Below are 27,616 nucleotides of genomic sequence, written 5' to 3' on the forward strand. Positions count from 1 at the left end.
TCCCCATAACTATGGGTATTGCTGATTCAATTCATGTCTGGGTACATAATTTATGGCTATTAGCCATTGTTTTATCTTCATTCATTTTATATCTTCAAAAGACTTGAACTTCTAAAAATGTTCCATAACACTGAGATGTCTTTCTCTGGATTTATCAGGTAAAAAATATCATCTGCAAATAAAGCAAACTTTTCTTGATTACCATACCAATTAAATCCTTGCATTTTTGATTCCCTTATTATCTTTGCTAATGGCTCTATATATAAAGCAGATAAAGGGGAAAGAGGGCACCACTGACTCATTCCTCTGTTTAAACACAGCAATCAGAGAGGAATGCTCCCAATTTAATTCTGGTCTCTGATCCTTCATATATCTTCCTAATTTGCCTTTATAAAAGGGAATGCAAATGCTTTCACTGCCCTATTCATAAAATCCCGGATTGCTCTGTCAAATGCTTTCTCTGCATCAAGATCCACCAACAGCAGTAGTATTTTTTTTTACATTCTGCTTCCCTCTGGATCATCATTGCTCAATTAATGTTGTGAAATGTTTGCCTCCCCTTCACAAAACCACCATGATCCATATCTATCAATTTTGGCAAAACCTTTGCCATTATTTTAGCTAGTATAAACATAAACCATTTATAATCATGGCTTAAAACTGAAATTGATCTATATGAAGCTGTGTTTGATGGGTCTTTTACCATCTTCAGGTAATACAGCCAACACAGCTTTCTTCCAAGATGTACTGTTAAACAAAACTTTCCAGATATTTAGCACTTTCGTCCCTCCTAACTTGCAAACTAACTTGCAAACTTACACAAAAATACAATCTGTTCCTGAAGACCTTCCTGAAGATTGATTATACATCACCATTTTTCTCTCATATCCTCTTTACTATTAGTTGATGAGCCTCATCTATCACCAACCTTGGCATAATTAAGTCTTCCATAAATATTTCTATTTGTGGTCTTTCTTGATCTCCACATTTCACTGTTGGCAACAACCCATTCTACCTTCTGTTGCCTACGCCATTATGCTAAAAGTTGTGCTCTTAAATTATTATCAAAATGTAGCTGCTTAACAGCGATCGTTCTAAACTTATGCATATTAACAAGATACTGCCTTATTTTCTTTTTAGCACTCTGCATGTGGACCTCTTGTTTTCTAAGATTCCCAAGATTCTGTAAAACTGTAACCTTCGTCAGACCTTCTAAGTAATTCCTATTACTTTTTAACCACATATTTTTCTCTTATTTCAACCCTGTTTTTAAACTCCATTGTAATGTTATCCCATTCACTATCTATAGCTTATTAACATTTAACTCTTAAATAATTTTCACTACCCATTCATTAAAATCCTCTCTTTTTAACAGGTAGGTGGCAAAGTGCCAGTGTGTCATTTTTACCTCATTACACTGCATTTTTATTTCAGTTTTTATTGGTGCATGAATGAAACTGTTATTGGACTATGTCAAAACTCAAGTGGACATGCTCCTGTGAAATATAATTTCTATCTAGTCTAGTCCAGCTACTGTACCTTGGAGAATATGTAAATTATGTCAGTGTTCCTACTACTGAATTTACATTCTATACCAAATATTTTCATAAATTGTTTCACAGCAATCTGTCATGTTTTGTTATATTTTTCCTTCGAGGTACCCCTGACAGATCCTCACTACTGCAAATCAAGTTCTAATCCCCATCTATAAGCAATATTCCCAGCTGTCAGCTGATAGTTTTTCCCCAACTTTTCTTGTTTTTGTTGGAATATAAATACATGCCAGCCTAATATTCCTCCCTTGCCTATAGTGCCTTATTATCACAAACCTACCATTATTGTCTTTTCCTAGCTCTTCTATCACTTTTGAAGCCCCTCTTGCAATTAGTGTAATTGCTCCTGATATCCTGTTGAATATCTGCTCTAAAATCTTTCCTTTGTCAAATGTACACACTCATTTCTTTCCAAATGTGTCTTCTGCAGAATTACTATTTGCATTCTGCATTTTTTAAAATAATTCAGTACTTTTTCCTTTTTGTCTATACCTGTAAGGCCATGCATGTTCCAGAATAATATGGACAGCATAGCCATTATGATTAAAAAAGCTACTGCTCCCACTTATTAAACTTGGCAGTTTTTGAATGCATATTTACACCTGTCTTACAAGCATACCCTAATGTTTGGGAGGCTAATATTTTACACAGCTGTTTTTTTTTCATTTATATTTGAAATTATGTCACATTTTCAAGACCTTTTTATTTTAATGGCAATCCTCAAAAAAAAAAAAAAAAAAAAAAAAAAAAAAAAAGCTTTCCAACACCTCCATTCCCTATTAACTTAGAATAAACACACACAAAAAAGTACATCTTTAAGAAATTAAAATGTATCCCTCCAGATAGGAACAATTGCACTCACAGGCATTACCTAACCCAAAATTAAGGTTACCCATGCTAAAGCACTGGCTATAGCCTGTGTTCCCACTTACACAGATTACTGCATAGATATATATATTCATAGTCTTACCTCTCTTCCCCTCCCAGACGTAAAAACTGATGCTAACTTTTACCCCTAAGAAAAAATGCAATGGCTATCTTTAAATAAAACTAAACCATACACTGTTCTATTAAATGCATTGAAGTACTAAGGCTCTTATTCACCTCCCACAAATTCAAACTATTTTCCACTGAATTGTTTGTTATTGTACCTTTAAATGCTGCATTTTCCTCAGCAAAGAATACTCAGAACTCTCAAACCGAATCACTTGCACCTGCAAAGAGCTCGTCTCCATGGAAAAATAGTCAGCAATGAATCTTTGTCAATTTCACTCAGAACAGAACGTACAAATGCCTTCAGCAGCAGACTTCTTGACTTCCATTGAACATTTGCTAAAAGAAAACAAAAACGCTAATATCTTCATAGATATATGAAACATAACATCTTCCATGGCTTTCATCATTTTGTCTTATTTTTCAAGGTTACTTGCTTACAGAAACACTTGCTCATAGCTTAAACAGCATTAATCTTGACATTCACTCTTGTAAAAATAAGACAAAATATCTTAACTCTTTCTATCAGTGCAGTTTTACACTCCACCCCAGCAAACTAAGATCACATCATATTCACAGTAAACTTGATTTTGTCAAGCCTTTCTACCAGTTATACTATAAAGCCTATATTTCTTACAACTAAGAACAAAACTGGATTAATACTGTTAACATATACAAAAGTCATTGAAATGACTCTTCCCCCATTTAAAATACCCCTGGCTAAACACAACACAAAACTACTTTACATAACACACACTTTATATAATGAAGTGTTCTAGAAAAAATACTAATAAGTACATAATTGTCCCCCTTTTAATGTCCTTCTAAACATTAAATAACAAAGTGGTGTATATGCTTTACAGTCCACTCATAAGTTTAACAAAGTCAATGAAAGTCTAGTTATTTTCAGATACTTTCTTGCAAAGTCATATTTCACACATGTGACTGATGCTTTATAGTCTCCTATTTATTCACTAATTTCAGTGCTGCCGGTGGTTTCCTGTTCATCTCCACCTCCCAACACCACAATCTGGTTCAAGTTCCAGTTACTCCTGATTATTCTAGTCAGCTCTTCTACCTTTTCTGCTGTTAAGCATTTTCCTTTGGAATTCTGAAAAAGATTTCATTGGCAAAGTCCTTCAATGAGCTTTATTTTCAAAAGAATGAGAAGCACAGTCCCCTTCTGTTTGCCAGATCACTTTTGTTGAATAAACTTCTGCATCAAAAAATGACTTTGATCCCCCAGGAAAAAATACTCTTAAGACAGTTGGATACAACAGCTTGAATCTCACACCTACCTCTTGACATCCCCAGACTGCTGGCATATACATGCTTCTCTTCTGCGTGGTATACAGTGAATAATCATTTTCTATAAACACTCTGCTGTCTCCAGTTTTTAATGCTTTTCCCCTCTGCCGAATTTTTGTCAGGATCAACTCTTTCTGCTGGTATGATTGCATCTTTACTAATACAGGTCTTAGCTGCTTTCTCATGGCCAGGTTTGGAGCATACACTCAATGTGTCCTCTCAATTAACAAATTATGCTGCAGAATACCAGTCCAGTTGCTTATTTGTGCTTTCATAAAGTTAATATAGTCTGCTTCTTCCAGTTCATAGTTCATAGGTTAGTACTAGGCTAACTGCCCGTGCGAGCCATTGTAGGTCTAGCCAATTATCACATGTGAGACTCAAACCCTGCACCTTGTGTTTGTAAGGCAAACACCTTAACAATTAGGCCACCCCTCCCAACCACAAACCACAGTTTTCTGGTAAAATAGAAAATCTCACATTCTCTCTGTGAGCTCTGTCTTTTAACTCTACCATTTTTTGAAACAGCACTTCTTGAGAAGTTTCATACTCAACCAGCCTTTTCTTCATTTTAACCTCTGATTTTTGAAGAGGTATCAGTTCATCTGAATAGCTAGTTAAAGCATTTTCTATTTTTCTAGCTTTTTGTTACTTGAGTTGACATACTTCTTCACTGTTTCATTTATTTTAATCACCTGAGAACATATGCTTTATTTTTTCCTCTAAATTACTGGAAGCCATCACTTGTACCAAACCTGAAACAAACTGCTTTTTGCTGAACAGCTACGGGATTCTTCCCCGTCACTGTTTTTTCTTCACCTTTTCTGGTTGAATTTCTTTCAGGTTTGCTAAATTTCTTCTTTGCTGGCATCCAGGCAGTGTTCTCCCTATCCAGTAACCGGATTTTACCCAAAAAGATAAGTTTCACTGTCTCCCTTTTCTCGGCTTCTGTTTTCACACGAGGAGAGCTGAAATTACACTACTGATCAGTGTGTAGTCATCTCGGAGGTCCTAACTGTATCTTGAGTACTGAACATTGTAAAAAAACAAAAGAACAGAAAGTGGGGTCTTTAGAAAAGGGAAGGAGCAAATTAAATATAAATAGGTAGACTATATGGAAACAGTACATTCAAAATAATGTTTAGGAAGAGTGAGCTTTACGTAAAAGCAATAATGGAGTGATTTATGTAGTACTGGACTGAAAGATGGTAGAAAGAAAGAAAACATGTAATATACAATGTGTGAAAATGGAAAAAATATGTGGAAATGGAAAAAAATGTTAATATGGTTTGTTTTCTTTTCTATTAATGTACGAGTGCTTAAGTGATATTTTAATAAAAATGCTTAAAAAGAACCTTAATTTCTGGGATTAAGCTACTTATATCCTCACTTTCCATCGGATCTTCTGAAGGTACACTGTCTGAAAAACCTTGGGAAGAACTTATAGAATTGAAGCAGAAAATGCATCCCTCTACAACCTAAGCCCTGGAACCAATGCCGAGTCTTGGTTAAGGCCTCCAGCCTTTATTAGTCAAAGGCAAGCTCACCTCCAGAAGGGTTAAGTGGGCTGGCAGAACATTAGGCTTACTCACTTCAACCAAGTTCTGGTCAGAACTTGGCTTCTTAGTGCATGCCCTTGAGGCAATACTTCAAACTATACATGGAGGAAGACCTTGACTGCTGCTACCTCCAGCTGCAAAACAGACTAACAGCTTTTCCTACCCTCAAAGTTGACTAGCCAGGACAATCCACTGGGCACATGTGGCAGTTGTCAACAAAGTGCTCTTCCCTGAGAGAGTACTAACAATGTTATTGGGGATAAAGGTTGGTACTGACTCATGTTTAGGTAAAGGAAAACAGGACTTCACTGGTGTTAGCAAGGGTCAAAATCCAAGCTGTGTGAGGAGGAAAAAAATAATACTCTGTTCCAAAAACAGCAGCACTCATGCAGTTTGCACCTTACATCACTCTGTTTGGCAGCGGGAAATGGACATTCCCAAAAGTGAGATTTTAAAAGTAATGCTCAATCTAGAGCCCATCAACAAAGGTCCCAGATGCTTGACCCTAAGGACTCCAAGTCAGTTTATTTTGACTGCATTCAGAACCCACTGGCCTGTTGTAATGGCTGTCCAAACCACTGTGAATTCATAGAGACCTCCAACTACAAGCACCCCAGACCATAATAAAGACTGTTGCTGATGGGACGGTGAGATCATCCTTGGACATCTTGGTCTTCAAAGGAATGGCCAAGATTGAATTAACACTTTAAAGTTTTCTGTTTAGAGGCTTCTCTCTCTCTCTCGCTGTCTTTTCAGATTGACTTAGACTGTAATGGGGAGGAGTGGAATATTGGGCTTGTTCTTCTTAGATTAGTTATTCTAGACAATGGAACTCCTTGATGAATCTTATGACTTGGTTTATCTTGATCACTTATTAGCTTTTGGCATCTTTCTTTCAGAAGCGTCTCCACTCATGGGTGAACATTTAGTTGCAATTACATATCATGACATCATGCATGAATTGCACAAATGCGCATTTCCCCAGGAAAGTACATTTTGTAAAATCTTACAACAGTAGACGTCCTTTTCACTGTTGCAGTATTCTGTACATAAAGGATCTCCTGCCTAGGATATCCCAATATCTGGCCAGTATATCAAATCCTTTAGATGTTATTGGTGCCATATGTCACATGCATGCTCCCAGCACAAGGCATAAAGGTAACATACACACGCAAACACACAAAACTGAAAAGCAAAAGGAGGAAAAGAATACCTTCACAGACAAAAGGAAACGTACATCCAGAAGGGAAAAAAAACAAAGGCTCCTTTTCCAGGAGGTCAACAGAAACTCAGGGCAAGAGCTAGAAAACAGGGAGAAGGGATGGACGGAATATTTTAACATTGAAAAGAAGGACATCTACTGTTATTGCAAGACTTTACACAGCTGTACTATGTTCTTCAACATCACTGTTGCAGTATTCTATATATAATGGAGAGTACAATAGCTGAGAAGTGAGGCACAGAACAGCCCTCTACAAACCCATGCAAAATAACCCTGGAAAAACCTGTCCTGATCCTGGAAACAACATGCAATTTGCAATGTTTAGTGAAAGTATGACCAGAGGAACAAGTAGCAGCCTCAAGGATGAATTTGGTAGTTGAACCCTTGAAAAAGGCACCAGGGGACGCAACTGCCCTAGTAGAATGTGCCTTTACAGATGCATTTAGCCATGAAAAGAATAACAAAAGGAAATGGCATTAGAAAATCAGGATGAAATGGTTTGCTTGGACACAGCCAAACCCAAAGTCCTGAGATGAAAAGAAACAAAAAGCTGCTCAGAACTATGAATTGCCTTAGTGTTATCTACATAATACCTGAGCTATCTGTGCAGATCTAAGGTGTGAGGAAGGTTCTCACTGACAGTGGAGAAGGAAAAAAGGAGGGAAGGTGAATAGACTGATTAAAGGACAACTCACTGACCACTTTGGGCATAAAACGATGGAGTAATATACACCGGAGGAATAGCCACAAGAGCCTGAAGTTCAGACACTCTCTTGGCTGAAGTAAGGGCCAAAAGAAGAACAGTCTTCCAAGTACAATGTTGAAAGGAAGGTAAATAAGCAGGCTCAAAAAGAGCCTGGGACAATTTTTCAAGTATAAAATTTATGTCCCAAGAAGGCAGAATTTGCTTCCTTGGAGGCCTGATATGAACAAAGCCTCTAAGAAATTGCTTAACCTCAAACTGAGAGGCCAGAGGAGGAATCGAGGGGAGACGAGCAGAAATTGCTGATAGCATATTCTTTAGTCAATGCTCACCTTATCCAGTAAGGAGCAAATAAGAGAACCACAAGAACCTCCACAAATAGGGGATCCAGATGGCGAGGGAGGCACCAGACTGAAAATCTTTTCCATTTGGACATTTATGAATTTCTGGTAGTGGTTTTCATAGCTTCCTACAGAAGCTGAAGCACGCCCTCAGTAAAGATGTGCCAAAAAGGAATCAAAACCCTATCGTACAGTGTCAGCTGAGGAGTGGACAAGTGAGGATGGAAATGAGATCCCTTGTCTTGTGTGAAGAGATCCACCCAGTTAGGTAACTTGTGGTAATTGCTCCTGGCCAAGTGAGAACGAAGGGGGTACCAATGCTGTCTGGGCCAAAAGGAAGTCACTACCAAGATTTTGGGAGAGTTCTGCCTGATATTTTGTAGAACTCATGACAACAGGGAAAGGGGGGAGGGGGGGCATACAAAAATATTCCTTTCCATGAAAAAGATGGGACGATCAGACTAATGTTTAATAATGGCATTCGGACTAGTGGCAAAGTATTTTTGAATGTTTGCGTCTGTACTTCACCTTTATGCCCTATGCCTTTCAAGGGGAGTGTACATGTGATGTATGGCTCCTATAAAATCTAAAGGCTTTGGTATACAGGCCAGGTGTTTGGCTGTCCTTGGCAGGAGATCCCTTAACGTAGAGAAAACTGCAACAGTGATACAGAAGGACAAATATCAGTTTTCTTTCTTGTACTAAAAAGCATGAAGATTTCACCCCTACTACTAAATGATACACACATATGCATGTGCTTGACTTACATAGATTCAGCAGGCAAGAAGAGATGGACAGATCACCTAGCCACAAAGGGATGGAGGGAGGATACTTTGAAACCATCAAGGACATTCCTCATCGTAAGCCAACTGATAGGGTAAGAAAAAAGTATGCCATACCTAGATGCAAGTATCTTAATAAGATGGGATCAATGATGGGATCATTGGGCCAAATCCCAAGTGGTTAAAAAAAAAAATATATATATATATATATATATATATATATATATATATATATATATATGTACACACACACACACACACACACACACACACACACACACACACACACACACACACACACACAGTGTGGTGGAAGGATCCAGAGAACTGCACCATGGTAATCTAGACGGCAAAATACGGGGAACACTTAACCAAAAGGCCCAGCTTCATGGTCACAGAAAGTAAAGGTTGCTTGGGAAGGGAGTAAGGAACACCCAAAATGCCACAAGTAGATATTATATTGACAAGATGGTAGCCCCAAAAGTCTGTCACCCTCTTTTTATCTAATTTGTTTTTAATAGCACTTTTTCTCCCTGTATATTTGATTTTAATGACTTGGATATCTGTGACAACACTGGATTTTCATCCTTTTGGCTTGGCTTTGTTCATTAAAATGAAGCTATTTTATGCCTCATTCTGTTCTGTTGTTGTTCCTTTGCTTACTGTATTTGAATACAAAGTCAACACTGTGAATCCTTTAAAGTATTCTGGTGCTTAATTTTGTCTTCTGTATGGCTCTGACAATCTGAACACTTTTTTGCCAAGTTTTACTGATTTTACATTTGTTTACTGGGAAAGTCCGACTTGGAACCAAGCCAATTTTTGGCGGAGGCCCAAGGAGAAATGCTCCAGATGTATGTTTCTCAGTGCCAAATTTTTATGGCCCGCCTACTGTTACAGTTTAAAAAATAGCTCTTGACTCCTGAATACCATGCGACAGCTGACTTTGAAAAACATCTACCCGCCATGAAGAAGTGGTATTAGTGTTTATAATTTCTGGTTAGTATTTTGCAATGCCTGCTTAATTTTCTGTCACAAGTTTGGCTCTTGCCTTCCACCCACATCTAACTACTCAGCTTTACTTACACTTCACTCTGCAGAACTCTTGACTCTGGCATGTGGCCAACAGACAGGGATGAGACGACATATTACTTATAATTGGTTATGCCTTTTTGTGACTTGTCACTTGCCTTGCTGCTAGACTGTCAATGGTTGCAGGTTTCTCTTGTGGTTTGTCTACAGATGGCAAGTGTTGAATAATTACTAATTTCATTTTGAAATTTATTTCCAACAGTCAATATTGATACATTACCAGAACCACACAAAACTTGGATTGGTAAATAGAAGTTATGTTCTTACCATAACGTTCCATGTTAGTTGTCTTCTTCTCGCCTTCTTCTTGCTGGATGGGTTCGGAGCCGACCTCAGCTCCGACTCGGCCACTCTAAAAGCTCGAGAGTTGGTTCCACCGGCTCGAGGCTCCCCTTATATCCCACAATGCTAGGCGTGAGTTACCTCAGATATCGTTTGTAAGCTAGGCCCAGCTTATAATAGTAACAGAATAACTATAAACAAAGTCCACCTCTATAAACCAGGGAGAAGAGAAGGGTGACCTACATCCTGATCCAGGAAAATATGCACAGCAGCATATATCTAAAGTAAAGAGGTGGTAGAAAGAGAGGTCACAATCAAAACTCCTCTAGGTCTGTCCAGGCCAGGGGGAAGGAGGGTGGGACGCAAGAAGAAGGCGAGAAGAAGACAACTAACATAGAACGTTATGGTAAGAACATAACTTCTATATGTTAAGTTGTCTATCTCGCCTTCATTCTTGCTGGATGGGACCGCGTCCCTAGCACCTTGTCCCGGGTGGCCTAACGGAACAGACTCTTGAGAACAGTGGAACCAAAGTTAGCTCTATGCCTAGAAGCTAAATCCAACTTATAATGAGAAATGAAAGTGTGAGAAGTAGCCCAAGTAGCCGCTGCACAAATGGTGTCAATAGGCAGTCTGTCTTGGAAGGCTATAGAAGTAGCCAAAGCTCTGGTAGAATGGGCTTTAGGTTTGTTAGGCAGCTTTTGGTGTCTAATTTCATAAACAAGGGAAATCAGAGATGTTAGCCATCTAGATAATGATACCTTTGAAACTGAAAGTCCCTTTCTGCCTTCTGCATAAGAGACAAACAGCTGGTCAGATTTTCTGAATTGTTTGGTTCTATCCAAATAGCACCTTAACTGACGATGAACATCTAGCCAATGCAATTTTTGTTCAGACCTGTTAGAATATTCTGGAAAAACACAGGAGGTCAATGCTTTGATTTAGGTTAGATGCCGAGGCTATCTTAGGTAAAAAAGACGGGTTGGTTCAGAAGATACTCTGTCCTTATGGAACAACAGATAAGGAGGTCGACAGCTGAGTGCATGAAGTTCTGAAACTCTTCTAGCTGAAGTAATAGCTACTAGAAAGAGTGTCTTCCATGATAGCAATTTTAAAGAACAGGAGGCTGCAGGTTCGAAAGGGGAAAGAATCAAAGAACTAAGAACAAAATTTAGGTCCCAAGGAGGAGGAGGATTTCTTATAGGAGGTCTGAGTAGAAAAACTCCTTTCAAAAAGGCTTTGCAAAGCTTGTGGGACATTATGGCAGACTCTGAAATGCCCACATGAAAGTTAGAAATAGCTGCCAATTGAACTTTAAGAGTAGAAGGAGATGAACCTGCATGGAAGAGTTCAGCTAGAAAATCAAGGACCATTTGGATGGAAGCAGTGAAAGGATCTATGTCCCTTCCTTGAGCCCAATAGGCGAAACGTTTCCACTTACTCAAATAAATCTTTCGAGTGGAAGATTTATGGAAAGCTATCAAAATATCTCGAACAGAGTGAGATATTTGAGGAAGCCTGGCTAAGGTTAGAATTGGAGGAACCAAGCAGTGAGGTTCAGAGAGGGAAGGGAGCGATGAAACTGACCCGACTGATGGATCAAAAGATCTGGAACTAGGTCCAGATGCCAAGGTCGCTCCAACAGAAAATGATGTAGAAAGGGGAACCAAACCTGTCGAGGCCAGTAAGGAGCAATGAGGATCAACGAGGCCTTCTGAGCGATAGCTTTCTGTATCACTTGAGAGATTAGTGGGAAGGGAGGAAATGCATACAGAAGTCCCCGGGGCCAAACTTGGACTAGAGCGTCTCTGCTGGGCTGGCCTGGTAAAGGGAATAGGGTGAAATAATCTCTGCACTTGCTGTTTTGGGGAGTAGCAAAAAGGTCGCAGCAAGGCTGACCCCACTTGAGAAAAATTTCTCTCACAACAGAGTCTTTCAGAGACCACTCGTGAGGCATGAGGATAGCTCTGCTCAACTTGTCCGCGATTTGATTGGACTTCCCAGGGATGTGCGTTGCTATCAGAAACCGCTGAGAAGAAATCGCCCATTGCCACAGTCTGAGTGCTTCTCGACACAGGGGTAGGACCTGGTTCCGCCTTGTTTGTTGATATACCACACTACAGACATATTGTCCGTCTGGATTGCTATCGTTCCCAAGGGAAGAGAGTCTTGAAGGGCTTGCAACGCTAAAAGCACTGCTCTCATCTCTAGAACATTTATGTGCAAGTGGCATTCGTCTGGTTGCCATTTGCCCTGGACAGTTCTGCCCTGATAATGCCCCCCCCCCACCCGATCAGGGAGGCGTCCGTTGTCAGAGTAGCAACCGGAGGGGAAGGAACAAAGGGTCTTCCCAATAAGAGCTGAGGGGAAGACTTCCACCACAGAAGATGATTTCTGCATGTTTGCGTAATCATAATGGTGTGGGACATCGGAAGTTGCTGGTATGACCATTGCGTGAAGAGCATCCATTGAAGGATTCTCATGTGGAATCTGGCTAATGGAAGCAGAGGTATGGCAGCCGCCATAATCCCCAACACTTTCAGAACTAACCTGGCTTTGATTCTGTTGCTGCTGAAGAGGAGCGAGACCAGTTTGTGTATGTCTGTTATTCTCTGATCTGTTAGTCTCGCAGACATGTTGACTGTGTCTAGATTTGTGCCTATGAAGGTAATAGTACGACAAGGCGACAAAACAGATTTTTCGCAATTTATTGAAATGCCTAAATTTTGACAAATAGGTGTAGTCCCTGGCCATTAGAAGAAGATGCTTGGTGGGAGCTGTGAGAATATGGAAACACCTGGAACTCAGGTGAGAAGCTACCACTGCCATGCATTTGGTAAACACCGGGGCAGTGGTGAGACCAAAGGGCAGGGCCCTGAATTGAAAATGACTGGTTCCCAGCCTGAAGCGGAGGAATCTTCTGGAGCGTCTGTTCATTTTATGTGATAGTACGCATCCTGAAGGTCTATAGAGCACATCCAGTTTCCTTTCCCAATAGGGGAAGGATGGACTGCAGCGTGACCATCCGAAATCTTGTTTTCTTGACTGACTTGTTCAAGATACTGAGATCCAAAATTGGTCTCCAGTCCCCTGTTTTCTTTGGAACTAAAAAGTACCTGGAGTAGATTCCGGATCCTTGCTGGTCTGCTGGAACTGGCTGAATTGCTCTTTTGCAAGCAGCTTTGAAATTTCCAAAGCTGCAAGATCCCTTTGAGCGGGTGGAACATCTGGAAGGGATTTTTGATTGGTTTGGAATGCGAGCGAAGGGAATGGAATAGCCTTGAAATGATGGACTGTACCCATTTGTCTTGAGTCAGGGATAGCCAGGCTTCTGGGTACAGTGACAATCTTCCCCCGACTGCCTCCGAAGGTGGGTAGTCGGGCAACACCTCAGGGATGCTGAAAGGGCTTATCAGAGAAGGTTTCTCGATTGCCCTGGTTCTCTGGACCCCCTGCCTCTAGGGCGGCGTCTACCCTTGTTGTTCCCCCTCTGCCTCTGGCGGGAACCGACTCTGTCGTCAGGCGAAGTCCCTTGAGATTGTTTGCGGAACCACATTTTCCACTTTTCTGGCCTTTGGGGTAAGGCCTAGAAGGAGTAGAAAAACGGACTCCGACGGCAGAAAGAGTCTTGCCATCCGTCTCGCACCTAGTCAAGGTTTCTTTCACTTGAGGACCAAAAGAGATGATCCATCAAACGGGAATTAGTGAATGACGTTTTAAAGGGTCCACAAAGTTGCATAGCCGCATGCAGGCATGCCTGCGTAAGGCCACACCTGTGCCTGTGGCCCTGCTCGCTCCATCAGATCCATACGAAAGGAGGCATGGAGGAGTTAGCTATGGAGTTCAGGGTAGCCAGCTGAGTGTTCATCTTGTCTTGAAAACCCGCAGCCGTAGGATCCTTCAACATGTCACTCGCTTCTTTGATCAAGTCTCTTTGAAGACGAGTAAAATGGCATAGGTAGTTCAGCGAACGCATAGCAAAGGTCACTGATGAGAACATCCGCTTCCGCACCTGTCCATAGACCTAGATTCTTTGTTAGGGGATGAACAGGCACTGAAGGATCAGCCAGTTCCTTCTTGGTGGCAGCAGCTACCACCATAGCATCCACAGAAACACCTTTTGTGAGAAATTGCTTGTCAGTTGGTGCTGTTATAAATTTGGAAGGTCTCCTGGGGTAGGGTCCACTGAATCAGGAGCCGTCCAGGCCTTCTTTGCAACCACCTGCATGAGGGGATCAAGGGGGACACCCAGGAGGTGGAAGGGCGAGAGCCAAACGCCTCAAGATACACAGATTCATCCTCCGAAGGGTTAAGGGCTGGCCAATTTCCCCTCTGTTTCAGGATCTCTAGAATGTCTGCGAAAGAGACATCTTCAGAAGGGGAACGTGGGGAACCCTTGGAATCCTCTAAATCTGTGTCAGAGGTGACAGACTCAGGTGAGTCTATGTGCTTCCTCTTACACTTTCTCTTCCTAGGGGGCTCCCCTGCCAATTCAGGAGGCCTCGGAAGAGGATGAGATCCCCACAGGGGATTCTTGAGGAGCTGGCTCTCTGCGGTCTGGGATGAGGGAGTGAGTCGACATAACCAAAGGCACCAAGAGGGAGGCGGACGGAGCCGACTGTGGAGTCGAACAAGGTTCCAACACACTCCGCATGACCTCGAACGCACCCCTGTCCGGCAGAGCCAGAGGTCCCCGGTCCGAGAAGCTGAGAACCTCCCTCGGCACCGACAGAGATGGCTCCGAGGCCGATGTTGGAGCCGAACTCACCAGCGCCAAGCACCGAGAGGGAGAGGGGGTCGGACAAGGGTCCGATGCCACTCACCCCTCGGAGCCAACGAGGAAGCCGGCGCCGAGATTCTTCAAAAGAAGAAATCGGAGCCGACGGAGCCGAAGACAATTGTATCGGCTCCGACGCTACCACAGTCTCGGTCCCGAGGCGCCGGCTCGAGCTCAAAGGAGTCGGAGGAGGAATATTTATTGGAACAAGTTGAGGCATCGACTGATGAGTCGGACTCTGGAGCATTTGGGCCAGTGCCTCGGACTTCAAAGTCTACTCACTACCCTCTGGAGGTCGTGATCTGAGAGCCTCGATGACCTGAAGGAGTGAGATCTATGGCTCCGTTCAGACAGCAGGGGAGACGCTGGAGCCGAATGAACGGAGCCAAGGGACGGTGACCTCGATCTCTTTCTAGATGTCGGCTCCGATGGTCTGATCGGAGCCAACCCAGAATCTCTAATGCCTCGGCTCCGCCGGAGCCGAGGAAACCGCAGATACTGCAGTCAAAGACTCATCGGCTCCAGCCGAGCCGATGAAGCAGTAGGCGAAGCCTTAGGCCTCGACTCTGAAGCTGGAGCCGAGGTCTTGGAAGCCTTAGAAGGTTTCCCCGATGACACAGAAAGGGAACCTTCAGGCTTAATCAAACCCCTTAAAATGAGTTTATTTTTTCTCTCCTGCAGGACTCTAGGGCTGAAGCCATGGCATACAGCACAAGAGTCCTGCAGGTGTAAAGGTCCCAGGCAATACACACAAGAAGTGTGACCGTCTGTCAGAGACATTTTCTGACAGCACGAGTCACACTTCTTGAAACCTGAGACCTTTGTATCCTTGGACATACTCAAGGAACCGAAGTGTAATCACACACAGAAAACACACACACACAGATTACACTGATAGGGTTCAAAGGGAATTATTTAAACTAAAGGTAAGTTAAGTTAAAACTCCCTAATCAAACACATACACACCCTAAGGATATGGAAGGAAGGGCCCAAAGGCCTTAGGGAAAGAACTATAAGTTCTTTAGAAAAAAAGGGGGCTGGATAAAAGGTAGAAGGGATAATATCCACTACACTAAGGGGAAAGAAAAATACACTAAGCTAGCTTAAGTCTAAAGAATTTAAACTAGTCTAACTTTCACTAACCTGGAGCCGGTAGAAAACACACCTCGATCGCTGTAGCGGCAAACGAGATCTGAGGTAACTCACGCCTAGCATTGTGGGATATAAGGGGAGCCTCGAGCCGGTGGAACCAACTCTCGAGCTTTTAGAGTGGCCGAGGTCGGCTCCGAACCCATCCAGCAAGAATGAAGGCGAGATAGACAACTTAACATCTACTGTTTTTTTTTTTAATTGTGTTTCTAATCAGAGATCGGGTGCTTTCTCTTATGCCATCACATGATTTCTGAACTGTGCGTCTCTCTGCATTTCTGTGCCTCTGAGAGCTAATCCACCATTAGATATGTAGCAGTCATAATCTCTAAATATATTGCCTAGCACATTAAGGAAAATCCTCATTGTACAGCAACTGACAGTGTAAAGAACTTATCAGTTCATCATTTCTTTAGTCAATCCATGGACAGTAAGAAATTCCACCTCAAGTCCTTAATTTTCATTCCGGATATAAATAACTTGGACATACTATTTTTCATCAGTATTACTGCTTAATATTTTGGTGTTTTTTTCACAATTTTTAATGCAATCTTTCTTTAAATGCTGACTGTGCAAGTGCTTAAATACAGAAGAATTTAATACACTTGAATTTTCCATGAACTTCACCCAGATACACCTATAAGTAGCACACTAGACTACAACCCAAGTTAGAAAGCAGGCTGCCTATGGCAAAGGGAATTCATCTCTCTCTCCCACAAAAGGAAAGGAAATTACCATCCCCAGGTCCTAGGGTTTAGGAAATGAAAATCTGTTCATCTGATAGCAAACCAGACGTCCCAGGGTCACTGACCACCACCATCCAATGAGGCCACATTATGCAGTGATGTGTACCATCACTTCTTCCCATATACAATGCCCCCACACAAAGAACCAAGAGAAAGAGCACCTGAAAACCGACAAGGACCGTCTTTTAATGAAGAGAGGGAATTTCAGGGGAGGGTCCCTCAGTACACTCCAGAGACTGGGACATCCACTGGAGGGACAGATGCCTGTTGAACAAAGAAGCTGAAGACTCTCAAATGTGAAGTTCCATCGCAAGCTAACACAAGAAGCCTTTATCAAGGGTCTGCCTAAGAAGTTGGGTTTCAGTATCAGTCCTCTTTGATAGAACTACTTAAACTGATAACTTACTTTAGATTGTATTAATAAAGAAATAACTCAGTCTTTTCCTTTTAACTATTTATACTGTCAGACAGCTAAGCCCAAAGCTATAAACCTGACTCCAGCAGGATACTTTAAGCCTTTACCTAACCCCCCCCCTACTCAAGCAGCTTTATCTATATGTGTATATCTGTACATCTATATATATATATATATATATATATATATATATATATATATATATATATATATATATGGTTCCACTTCATATCATCGAATTATCATTTAATTGAATTGCAAACCACCGAGACCAAATCGTCGAAAACCCATTTCATCGAAAACTCATTTAATCGAATCTCAAATCATTGAAAACTATGAAGCAACTACAAATAACATTCCACAATGCTTTTACTACGTTTATGCAGGGGGGCAAGCTCCCCTGCACCCCCCCGTAATTAAATATACCAACTCCAAGGTTGCACTACAGTGGGGTTAGGAAATTACCTTTTTCCACCACTGTAGTGCAACCTTGGAGTTGGTATATTTAATTACGGGCCCCCATGAAGTGCCCCCTGCATACACATAGTACAAAGTGTCTGGGATGTTATTTGTAGTTGCTTCATAGTTTTCAATTATTTGAGATTCGATGAAATGAGTTTTCGACGATTTGGTCTCGATGGTTTGCAATTCAATGAAATGATAATTCGATGATATGAAGTGGAACCATATATATATATATATATATATATATATATATATATATATATATTTATATATATACATATATATATATATATATATATATATATATATATATATATATATATATATATATGTGTGTGTGTGTGTGTGTGTGTATATATATATATATATATATATATATATATATATATATATATATATATATATATACATACATACACACACACACACACACACACATATATATATATATATAAAATGTGTGTGTGCATACACACACACACACACACACACACACACACACACACACACACACACACACATCCTCATACTTGCCTACATGTGGCTTTTTGTCCTTTAGATCAGCTGGCTGCAAGTCTGACTGGTGAAAGGACTCTAGTAAAGCTGTTATATATATATATATATATATATATATATATATATATATATATATATATTTATACACATACATATATATATATATATATATATATATATATATATATATACACACATACATACACGCACACACACACATATACAGTAGCTTGGCGGATAAATACAAGTAATTTCGTGTACATTTAATTAGTGAAAAGAACATTAATCTTTGGCAATTCCAGTCAGGCAGGAAGAACGGAAAACAACTTTTAGCTATATGTTAATTATTAAGCTCCTACAATCTGGAAATATAATTTACGCTAAACTCCCACATTCCACTGATAACTAAACATAATACATCTGGTTATACATTAGCTTAGACTCTTACATTTCAAGGATCTTTTAACACCACAAAACAATTACAGCTAAACATTTGTGCTGGAACAACTAACTATTCAAGTACATTCTATCTTTTCAAAACTGCACATAGCAAGTGTATGAAAAATTAAACTTAATACAAACTGAAGTAGGGGAAACCACTTTATATTTTTACAACTATCGCTCATCTCCACAAATGACTTGGGTCCAGGATTTGGTCCAACCCCCAAGTGGAAAAGAGACATGCAACAAGTGTCATGAACATTCCAAATGTCAGATGCAGGATGGCTAAGGAGACAGTTACTACAGAGATGAAACATTTTCACTTCTGCACAAGATACAGCCTTCCCATCAAGTTCTGATACCTCGTGTGTAAAAATGCCTTAAGACATTGAGACCTAGAAGAGAAATTCCTTGGCTATGATGCAAAGGGAGCTTTGCACTCCCAGCCCCATTAAGTTCGAGACATACCTGACCTGGTACAAAGAAGGGGCCACTACAGCTAACAGCAGGCAAGAGTGATCTATAACCTCTCTCAGACATAAGTGAAGGCAAAGACATTAAATTACATCAGTGAGGTTGGTACGGACAATCAAAATGGAAATAGCTGTCTCTACTTCATAGGATCTTAAGACTGAGTTCATCCTCTCCATCAATCAGCACCTGGTATACTTTTTCTGCAAATTCCCATGCTCAAAGATAAATAAGCACCTTGACATTACACATCAACTACACAAGTGTTCATCTTCAACACCAGCTGGTCTGACCTATTAAAACTAGTGAATATCTATCTACAAAACAAGAATAATGAAGACTTGGTACCCCTGTCCCTTTAGTAACATGAGCTGCCAAACTTAAAGGGAAGAGCAGCAGCCAAAGTGGCAAGTGTTGTAGTCACTTGGTGCTCTTATATTGTCCACTCAAGGCTGCATGCACAGGATATAAGTCAAGTCAGCTGGGTGATTCGAGACAGAAGCTCCTTTCCTGGGAGAAGAGTCTGAGTGATTTCAGACCGCAAATATGACATCCAAATAACAGTCTCCAGATAGGCCCTGCCCCATTTTTCTTGTACAAATATAGCCTTCACTGGGGGAGATGACAATGTGCCCTCTCTCTATTTCTATCTTGGAAAGAAGGAGAAATGGAGCTGAGGCCCATTCATAGAATACTTCATAAGCCTCAACATCTCTTCAAACAACGTGTTATCTCGTGGAAGGTATTATGTCTTAATGTGTCTTGGAGGGAATGGACTCGAGGTCTTCACATTCCTCAGAGCAAGCGGAGGGGAAGAGTCCCTAGCCACTCATGGGAGGGGCAAGTTTATGTATGTATGACATATGTGAATGTTAAATGTGTGATAGGTAGGTTGCTAAGGAAGAGGAAGTCAACACTGATTTTGTGCCATGTGAAGTCACTTTTTAATTTCTCCAAGTCTTTTGTGTTTTTAATGCCATGACAGGAATGGACCACATTCCAAAGTACGATTAAAGTTCATGAAATTAGTATTGTTTCAATCCTTGATGTCAGCCAAAAGTGCATTTCGTAGTACCTGCATTGTGCCCAGTAATGACTCCTCCTGCAATTCGTATGGGGTTACATGGATTGGTAACATATCTAAATATGATTGTAGATTCTTTTTTATAAGACCCGTTGCTTCTACAACTATTGGAACTGTGTGGGTATCTTTCGTCCACATTGCTCCTTTTCTGCCTGCAGATCCTGATATTTTATGACACTGTGCCTTTCTGTGTGCAAGACACTGTAGTCAATGGGTGTGGCAATTTCCATTATCAATGTTATTTTTGTCTTCTTTTCTTGGACCACTATATTCGGTTTTCTAGCATCTATCTTTTGAACTGTTGGTAATGGGTGATCTCATCTGATATAAACTTCATCCATTTTCTATGATGCTTTGTGGTTCATGTTTCCAGTATTTTTCAGCCACTTCAATACCATAATGTTTGCACAATTCCCCAGTTCAACAGTCTTGCCACATTACTATGCCTTTCAGTATACAGTCCTTCTGCCATTAGTATATCACAACCAGCAACAAGGTGTACGACTGTTTTCAATTTGGTTTTACAAAACCTACATTTTAGTGTTTCTCCCACATGTTCAATGGACTTTATAAACCAGCGTGTATGTAGCCCACTATCTTAGGCTGCCAATATTAACCTTTCATCTCTTGGTTTGAATGTGCCTCTCCTTAACGATTCCTGCTTTCATTCCTGATCAACATGAGGTTCTTCCAGACGTTTTCTATACTTGCAACTATATTTATGCTTTTTCCACATTTCTTGCTTTCTTATCTAGTCCTTTACCTTATACTCTTTCTTTTGTTTTTTGGCACATTCAGTTGCTGCCTGATTTTCATCTACTTCTGGTTTGATTTCCATTCCTACTTGACGTCCTCACAGTGAGGACTTGGTCTGGTGTTGGCATCAGGCCATATTCCCTAAGAACACTTCATGCATCTATGGGGGACATGTCTCCCCCAGGCTTCAAGTCACTACACAATGTGCACAGCTTGAACACTGGGCCCTGTAACAGGAAAGCATTGTGGTTCCTCCGATTGCAACTATCCAGCTATAGCTACTGACTGACAGGGCAGTTCCTCAGAATCAGGGTGGTCACAGGCACTCTGGACAAATGACAAGAAAAGGCAACCCCCTCCCCCACAAAAAAAACCACAAAGCTTTCAACTCCTCCTCCTAGCCCCTTGGCTTCCGATGGCGGTCAGGCTAACACTTCAGCTTTCAGTAGCAGACTGTAACAAGTGTGGGGTAAAAGGATCTTTATAACAGACTTGCCTACAAAAAAGGTGCAACAAAGGCCTACTCTCCACTTCTTTTGTCTATTGACAGTGTTTCAACATATACCTCTGTCTGATAAACCCACCAATCCCGGTGTTGGGCACTTCAACATCAGCCATTCTCCCAGAAGCAAGACACTCCATGATTTTTCCCTTGTGCACCTACAAATACCTGGGTTGAAAAGCTTGCACTTATGGCAATGCTTACTGGTCTGCTATTCTACAATGTACCAGAAACTGCTAACACACATATTTGTTCATTATCCACAGGCAACAAAAATGTTATGTTGTCTTTACTGCTTTACATATTAAACAATAACTTTTCTGTCACACAAGTCAGGACTAAAGACTAAACTGTAAAAGTGATATTCTTAGAATCCTCAGTGCCTCTTCCTGTATAAACAATCTCCCTGTACACCCAATAGCTACTGTCACTCATAGGTTCATAGATTCATACTAGGCTATCTGCCCTAGGGCATTTACAAGCCTAGCCAGAATGTGTTTGGCTTTCGCCACCCCTTGGAATGAGTTTACTGTGTCCTTTTTAAGGTTGTGTTTACTGTGCCTCTGTCTAGTAGCGACACAGAAGTGATCCCCGGGGTAAACCTACAATCTCCCATCCACTCGTCAAGATTTTTCTTGAAGAGAGTCAGTGAGGGGCTCTGCCTAACATGGACTGGGATTCTATTCCAGAGTGAAGGGAGCCTCTGGGTTATGAATCTATCCCTCCAGTGTGTCCTATTTATTTCTGTGCTGAGGTTCAAGTCACTCGATCGCGTATCTCTAAGGAATTTGGATTTTCTGAGGTGGAGCATGTCCAATAATTCAGGGTTGGACATGGCTTTGTACGTCAGGCATAGATCACCTCTGAGTAGGCGGTATGCAACTGAGTAGAGCTGGAGTTTCTTTAGCCGAGCAGCATATGGCCTCTGAGTCCCCTGATCCTCTCAGTGCGGTACTTTTGGGGTCTTTCTAGTTGCTGCAGGTGTCGGGTAAGGTACATCCCAAATGGGGATTGTACTCAATTATGGGCCTGATGAGGGATGAGTAAAGGGGCACAATGACCTCCCTTGATCTAGATGTGAATCCTTTCATGATAAGGTGGGCTTATATAGAAGGTCTTCCTAACCAATTTGGCAATGTGGTTGTCAAAGGAGAGGTTACTATCAACTTGGGTCCCCAGATCCCTAATTACTTCTTCTGTACTTAATGGATTACCTCCTATGTGGTAATTTGGGGGCACTTTGTTTTTGCCAAAGGGTATAACTATACACTTTTTGGCGTTTAGTTTAAGGCCATGGCTCTGGCACCAGTTATCCATCTCTATGAGACCCTTTTGGAGGATGCTTGTGTCAGCTGGAGAGTCAATTATGGCACCCAGTTTGCAGTCATCTGCGAACTTGGTCAGCCACAGTCCTCCCGTGTTAGCCTGTACCTCAGAAAAATATATTCAGAATAAGAGAGGTCCTAGGACTGAGCCCTGTGGGACGTCACTTGTAACTGGTTTAGAGTCTGACATGGCTCCAGCAATTCTGACCATGTGGGTTCTGTCCTTGAGCCAGTTTCAACCCATCTTATGACATAGGGGTTTATATTTAGGCTGGAGAGTTTGTCTACGATGCCCGCGTGGGGTATTGTGTCAAAGGCTTTTGCAAGGTCTAGGTAGGCTGTGTGAACCACCTTACCCTCATCAATGGCCCTGGTGACCGTTTCAAAGAAATCTGCCAGGTTCCGGAGGCAGAATCTGCCCTTGACAAAGCCGAATTGGGTAGGATCTAGTGTCTGTAGGTCCCCAATGTCTTTGTTTATGAGCTCCATAATGATCCTCTCCATAGCTTTGCAGACCAGGCTAGTCAGGCTTATGGGGCGGTAGTTTCCAGGGTCCATAGAGGCACCTCCTTTGTGGAGTGGAACTACTGTTGCTGTACGCCATTCTTTGGGTAAATATCCTGTAGTAAGGCTAAGATTGAATAGCAGCTTTATGTGAGGGTATACCTCTCCTTGGAGTTCATGTAGCATGCAGCCCGGGACACCGTCCGGTCCCATTGATGCTGTGTTTTTTGCTTTGGAGAGGGCGGCTCTCACCTGGGCATCTGAGATGTCAGGGAGGCAACACTCTGCTGGGATAGATATTTGTCCTTTTGGGGGGGGAGGGGAGGTTTGCACTGAACCCGTCTGCCAGGATGTTGGCAATATCTGAGGGTTCAGTGTATTTTTTGTTATTATGGACTAATTCTGAGCATATCTGGGAGTTGCCACCCAGGTTTCTAACATAACTAAAGAAAGCCTTATGATTATCTTTTGTTGCTTGTGCAATTTTTCTCTCGAAAGTGGCCTTGGATGTTTTTATGAGTGATCATAGTTTTTTGCTAGTGCTGTTCAGAGATGCCTTCCCTTTTAGGGATTTTGCTCTATCATGTAGCAGCTTCCTCCTTCTGTTGTATAGCTTATTTATGGCTGGGGTCCACCAGACAGGATGCCTGCCTTTAGGGGAATGGGTCTTGGTTTTATTTGGGATTGCATGATCCATGCATTCCTGAAGGTGTCCATAGAATGCTTTTATAAAGGATTCAGCAGATAGGGCCGTGGTTTCCAGTGGCCTGGGGGCCTTGAAGGATTCCACTTTAGTTTTAAGAAGTATGAAGTTAGCTTTTGAGAAGTTCTTCACTGTGGTCTTTTGTGCTGGGGGTGGGGGCGGGATGTGGATTTCTAGTGAGATTAATTTATGGTCCGATCTTACCAATGAGGGGTATACTTCTGGTATGGAACATTGTGTTCCCATGTTGGTGATGATCAGATCTAGTATGGTTTCCCCTCTTCTGGGAGTGGTGACCAATTGTTCCATAGCATTTGAGTTTATGAATTCTAGGAACCTCTGGGCTAGGGTGTTGGGGCTTGAGTAATGCTCCCAGTCTATGTTTGGATAGTTGAAGTCCCCCAATATGATGGTGTTTGGAGAGACCTTCATATTCCCCAGTGTCTTCAGGGAGGCAGAGTGGGGTTCCTGAGTTTGAGAGGGTGGTCTGTAGCATGCTACAAACTGAAAGGCAATTTTGTCCACTGTTAGTTGCACATGGATGGTCTCCGATGCTTCGTGCAATGCCACTAACCTGGAGGTGTGGGTGTCCTTGATGAATATGGATACTCCCCCTCCTTTTGTGGTTCGGTCTGAGTTTTAGGGCCGAAAAGCATGATATGAGGTATAACCTGGTAGTGCTGGGGTGCTCTCGGGAGCTTTGAACCAGGTTTCTGTCACTGCACAGACATCTATGTTCTCCATACTGAGAAGGGCTTCTAAAGCGTGCATCTTGAGGTTTAGATTTATGGCCTTGAGCAGCATTACCCTTAGTTTCTTTCTACTTGTGCTGTCTAAGGAGGTGGGTTTGTCTTTTGAGCCTTGCCTAAAAAAGGCACTCTGGGGGTGCAGGAGCCTTTGCCAATATCCGAAAGCCCAGGGATGACAGGTGCAAGCCGTCCCTTGCGAAGCAACGTGGCTTGTCGAGCATGTCATCCCAGGCAGACAGATACTGGATCCCCTTTGAATGACACCAATACTTAAGCCAGTTGTTGAAATTGATCATTTTGTCTTTATACTGAGGCATCATTCTTGGTGAGGGTAAGATGATGCTCAAGGTCAGGGTCATACCGGCCTAGGTTACATGATCAGAGAGCTCCCCATGTCTCTTTTCATGTAGTCCAGGGGGGGTACATCTCAGGTCATTCACACCAGCATGGACAATGACTGACTCATATATGTACTTGCTTTGGAGTGACCTGAGTGCTTGTGTTATGTGGCGGATTCTAGCGCCCGACAGGCAGCTCACTGTGACCTTTTCTTTGTTCAGCCTGGTGAGCAGGACATCAGTGTGTCTGACTACAGAGTCACCTATTACAAGTGTATCAGGTATGTTGTTGAGCCTTAAGGGCTGTGGCTGTTTGGCACACTGACTTTGTGAGCTATGTGTTGCCTGTGTTTTGTTTTGGGGTAGCAGTCGCTTGGGTGTCTGCTTTGGAGGTCTCTGCTGTTTTGGCAGATTTTTATTTAGAGCCTCCGAGTATGTTTTTGTGTGTTTGGTCTGCAGCTGTGGTAGGACTATGTGAGACTGGATTTGTGGTGTGTGTGTGGTTACCTTCCCCTCCTGACTGGTTATGCTAGTACTGAGTCGAGAGAGCTCAGCCTCCAGTTTGGCTATATGGTTGCATCTCTCACATATATTTGTACTTGTTGGGAGGAGGAGAGGGTTGTCTGTGTACATGAGGCAGTTGTAACATTGCCTCAAGATTCCCAGATTCACCAGCTGGACTGGAGAGGGAACCAGTAACTGACCTTTGGACATGCTAGAATAGTATAGGGAACTTCTTTGCAACTGAATCAGAAGGGACCAATAGGGGATAAAGTACTCAAGGGGAGTATATGAGGATGTAGTGCTTATTTAGATTATTAGTGCTTAACTTATAGAAATTGCTTATATGAGCAAGTGCAGGGTTTTAGATTTAGAATAGAGTGTTTAATTTGAGAGTTAGAGCAGTTCCAAGGGAAAAAGTGAAGAGTAGACTTTGTGGAGCCGGGAATAGTTTAAACCCGATTAACCTGCGCTGCCCGATGTGCAAAATCCCAGGGAGAACAACAGAATAGAAATTAGCCCAATATGGCCAATGAGCTACAAGTTGCTGGGCTGGGACCACTCGTACAGGGACAGATAGGCTGCTCAGAGTTCCCTCTCTTGCAGTGAACAAGGAAGCCACCTAACTATTCAAGTACGATATGGGCAACACAGGAACCTTAACCACAGTCCTGGATTCAGCAAATCCTGAAAACCGGACTAGACTAGTACAGAAAGGCGGGAAAGCAGGGAGATTATTTTTTTGTATTTTTTTTTTCACAAATAACAGAAATGCAGCAACTTAAATAACTCTAAATACACAGAGGAGGCTAGCGCACTTGCGTGTGTAGCTTACAACTATGTTACAGATATACAAGCAAAAACAACAAACAGTAGCTTTTTAAAGTGCAACAATGAATTTTAAGTACAGTAAGCAATGCAGATATCAGTAGGATTCCGCAGAAGCACTGAATAACCGCGTTTTCGGGAAGGGACCGATATGCCAAAAAAGTTAAAGGTCAAGCACACCCTTGCAAACTCCAGCACACAACTGGTGTATACCTATGAACCTATGAGCACTGCAGTATGTGCCAGCAGATAACATGCCTGAACATGCTGTGGGAGTTCAAGAACACAATAATTCAAGTTAGAAGAGGGGTCTCAGAAGAAGAACTACTGTTACCTAATGTAGACGGCCCAATGTAAATCAGCTTCTTCCAGTTACTAACATTACATACTTCTGACCTATTTACCCCAAAACTGTGACTTGGCATTCTTCAGTAACAGCTGCACACCCACACAGAATTACAACAAATATTTCTCAGAACTGGGAGCATACTTCCTTATTCTAGGTACATGAGTAAGACGGTTGTTCAAACATTTACATGAAGACTATTATTTTTAAATTATATGAACTCTTCAATTTATTTTGTCATGAATAAGAATAGGGGACAACACAATGGTGTGGCAGTTAGCAATGCTGCCTTGGCTGGTATATCTTCTGTGTGAAGTCTGCATATCATCTCTCTTGTCTGAGTTGAATTTTGATTTCTTCCCACATCTCAGACATGTCATAGGTAAATCGATGATCCTTCCACTGCCTGTGTGTGTGTTTACCTTGTGATAGGCACACATCCTAGTCAGATAACTTTCTTCTGTCTTACACATGCTAAAGTCTTGGGATCCGATATGCTTCCCAACAAGCCTGAACTGGATAAAACAGGAAGGAATAAGTTAATGAAATTATGACTTTGTTAGGAACTCTCTCCAGGACTATGACATAAACTAACTCTAGTCAGACTAACCCCTTACTGGACTACAACAGGCATTTACAAGAAAGCCAATTTTCAAGTAGATTACCTTTTTACATACTACTCTTTTGACCAATATAGTAATATATTTTAAATATACAGACTGTCAAAAAGAAACATCCTTACTCTAATAATTTCTGGCGAGCATCTTCCTGAAGATGAGCAATCCTTTCAGTCCCAAGGTTCACAAGGCACTCTTGTCCTTCACAAATTAGTTTGTTTATTGCTACTCGTAGAATATTAATCTGAAATAATAAAAAACATGAAGTGCCCAGTTTCACTTACTTCATTATATTTAGACCATTTCTTTTACAAAGCTGAAGTGAAATTGTTTCATTCGTTTTTTTTTTTCTTTTTTTAAACTTGGATTTCTCTCAACATTAAACCTTTACAGTAACAATGTAACAGCACCAAAACATAGTAAGAAACAAATTTTAGATATCCGTCTTTGTGGCAAGCTCTTCGTATGTACAATGTCTTGGGAATTGTTTGCACACGGGCCTTTGCTTCCATCACCACACTGCTGTACTTGAGCGTGCACACGCGCGT

The 27,616-nt window shown here is 41.6% G+C and overlaps 1 protein-coding gene across 1 annotated transcript in view; it reads right to left on the reverse strand.

The window, feature by feature from the left end:
- The window catches only part of TDRD9 (tudor domain containing 9), a 2,841,455-nt gene that overhangs the window by 226,905 nt on the left and 2,586,934 nt on the right, over positions 1-27,616 (reverse strand). The window contains exon 34 of the mRNA XM_044074496.1: positions 27,194-27,312. Within this exon, the coding sequence (XP_043930431.1) occupies positions 27,194-27,312 (119 nt within the window). The remainder of the gene's footprint in view (positions 1-27,193; positions 27,313-27,616) is intronic.

The sequence above is a fragment of the Protopterus annectens genome, chromosome 6.part0 (genome assembly GCF_019279795.1).
Source record: "Protopterus annectens isolate FY-2018-M chromosome 6.part0, PAN1.0, whole genome shotgun sequence".
Lineage (NCBI taxonomy): Eukaryota > Metazoa > Chordata > Ceratodontiformes > Protopteridae > Protopterus > Protopterus annectens.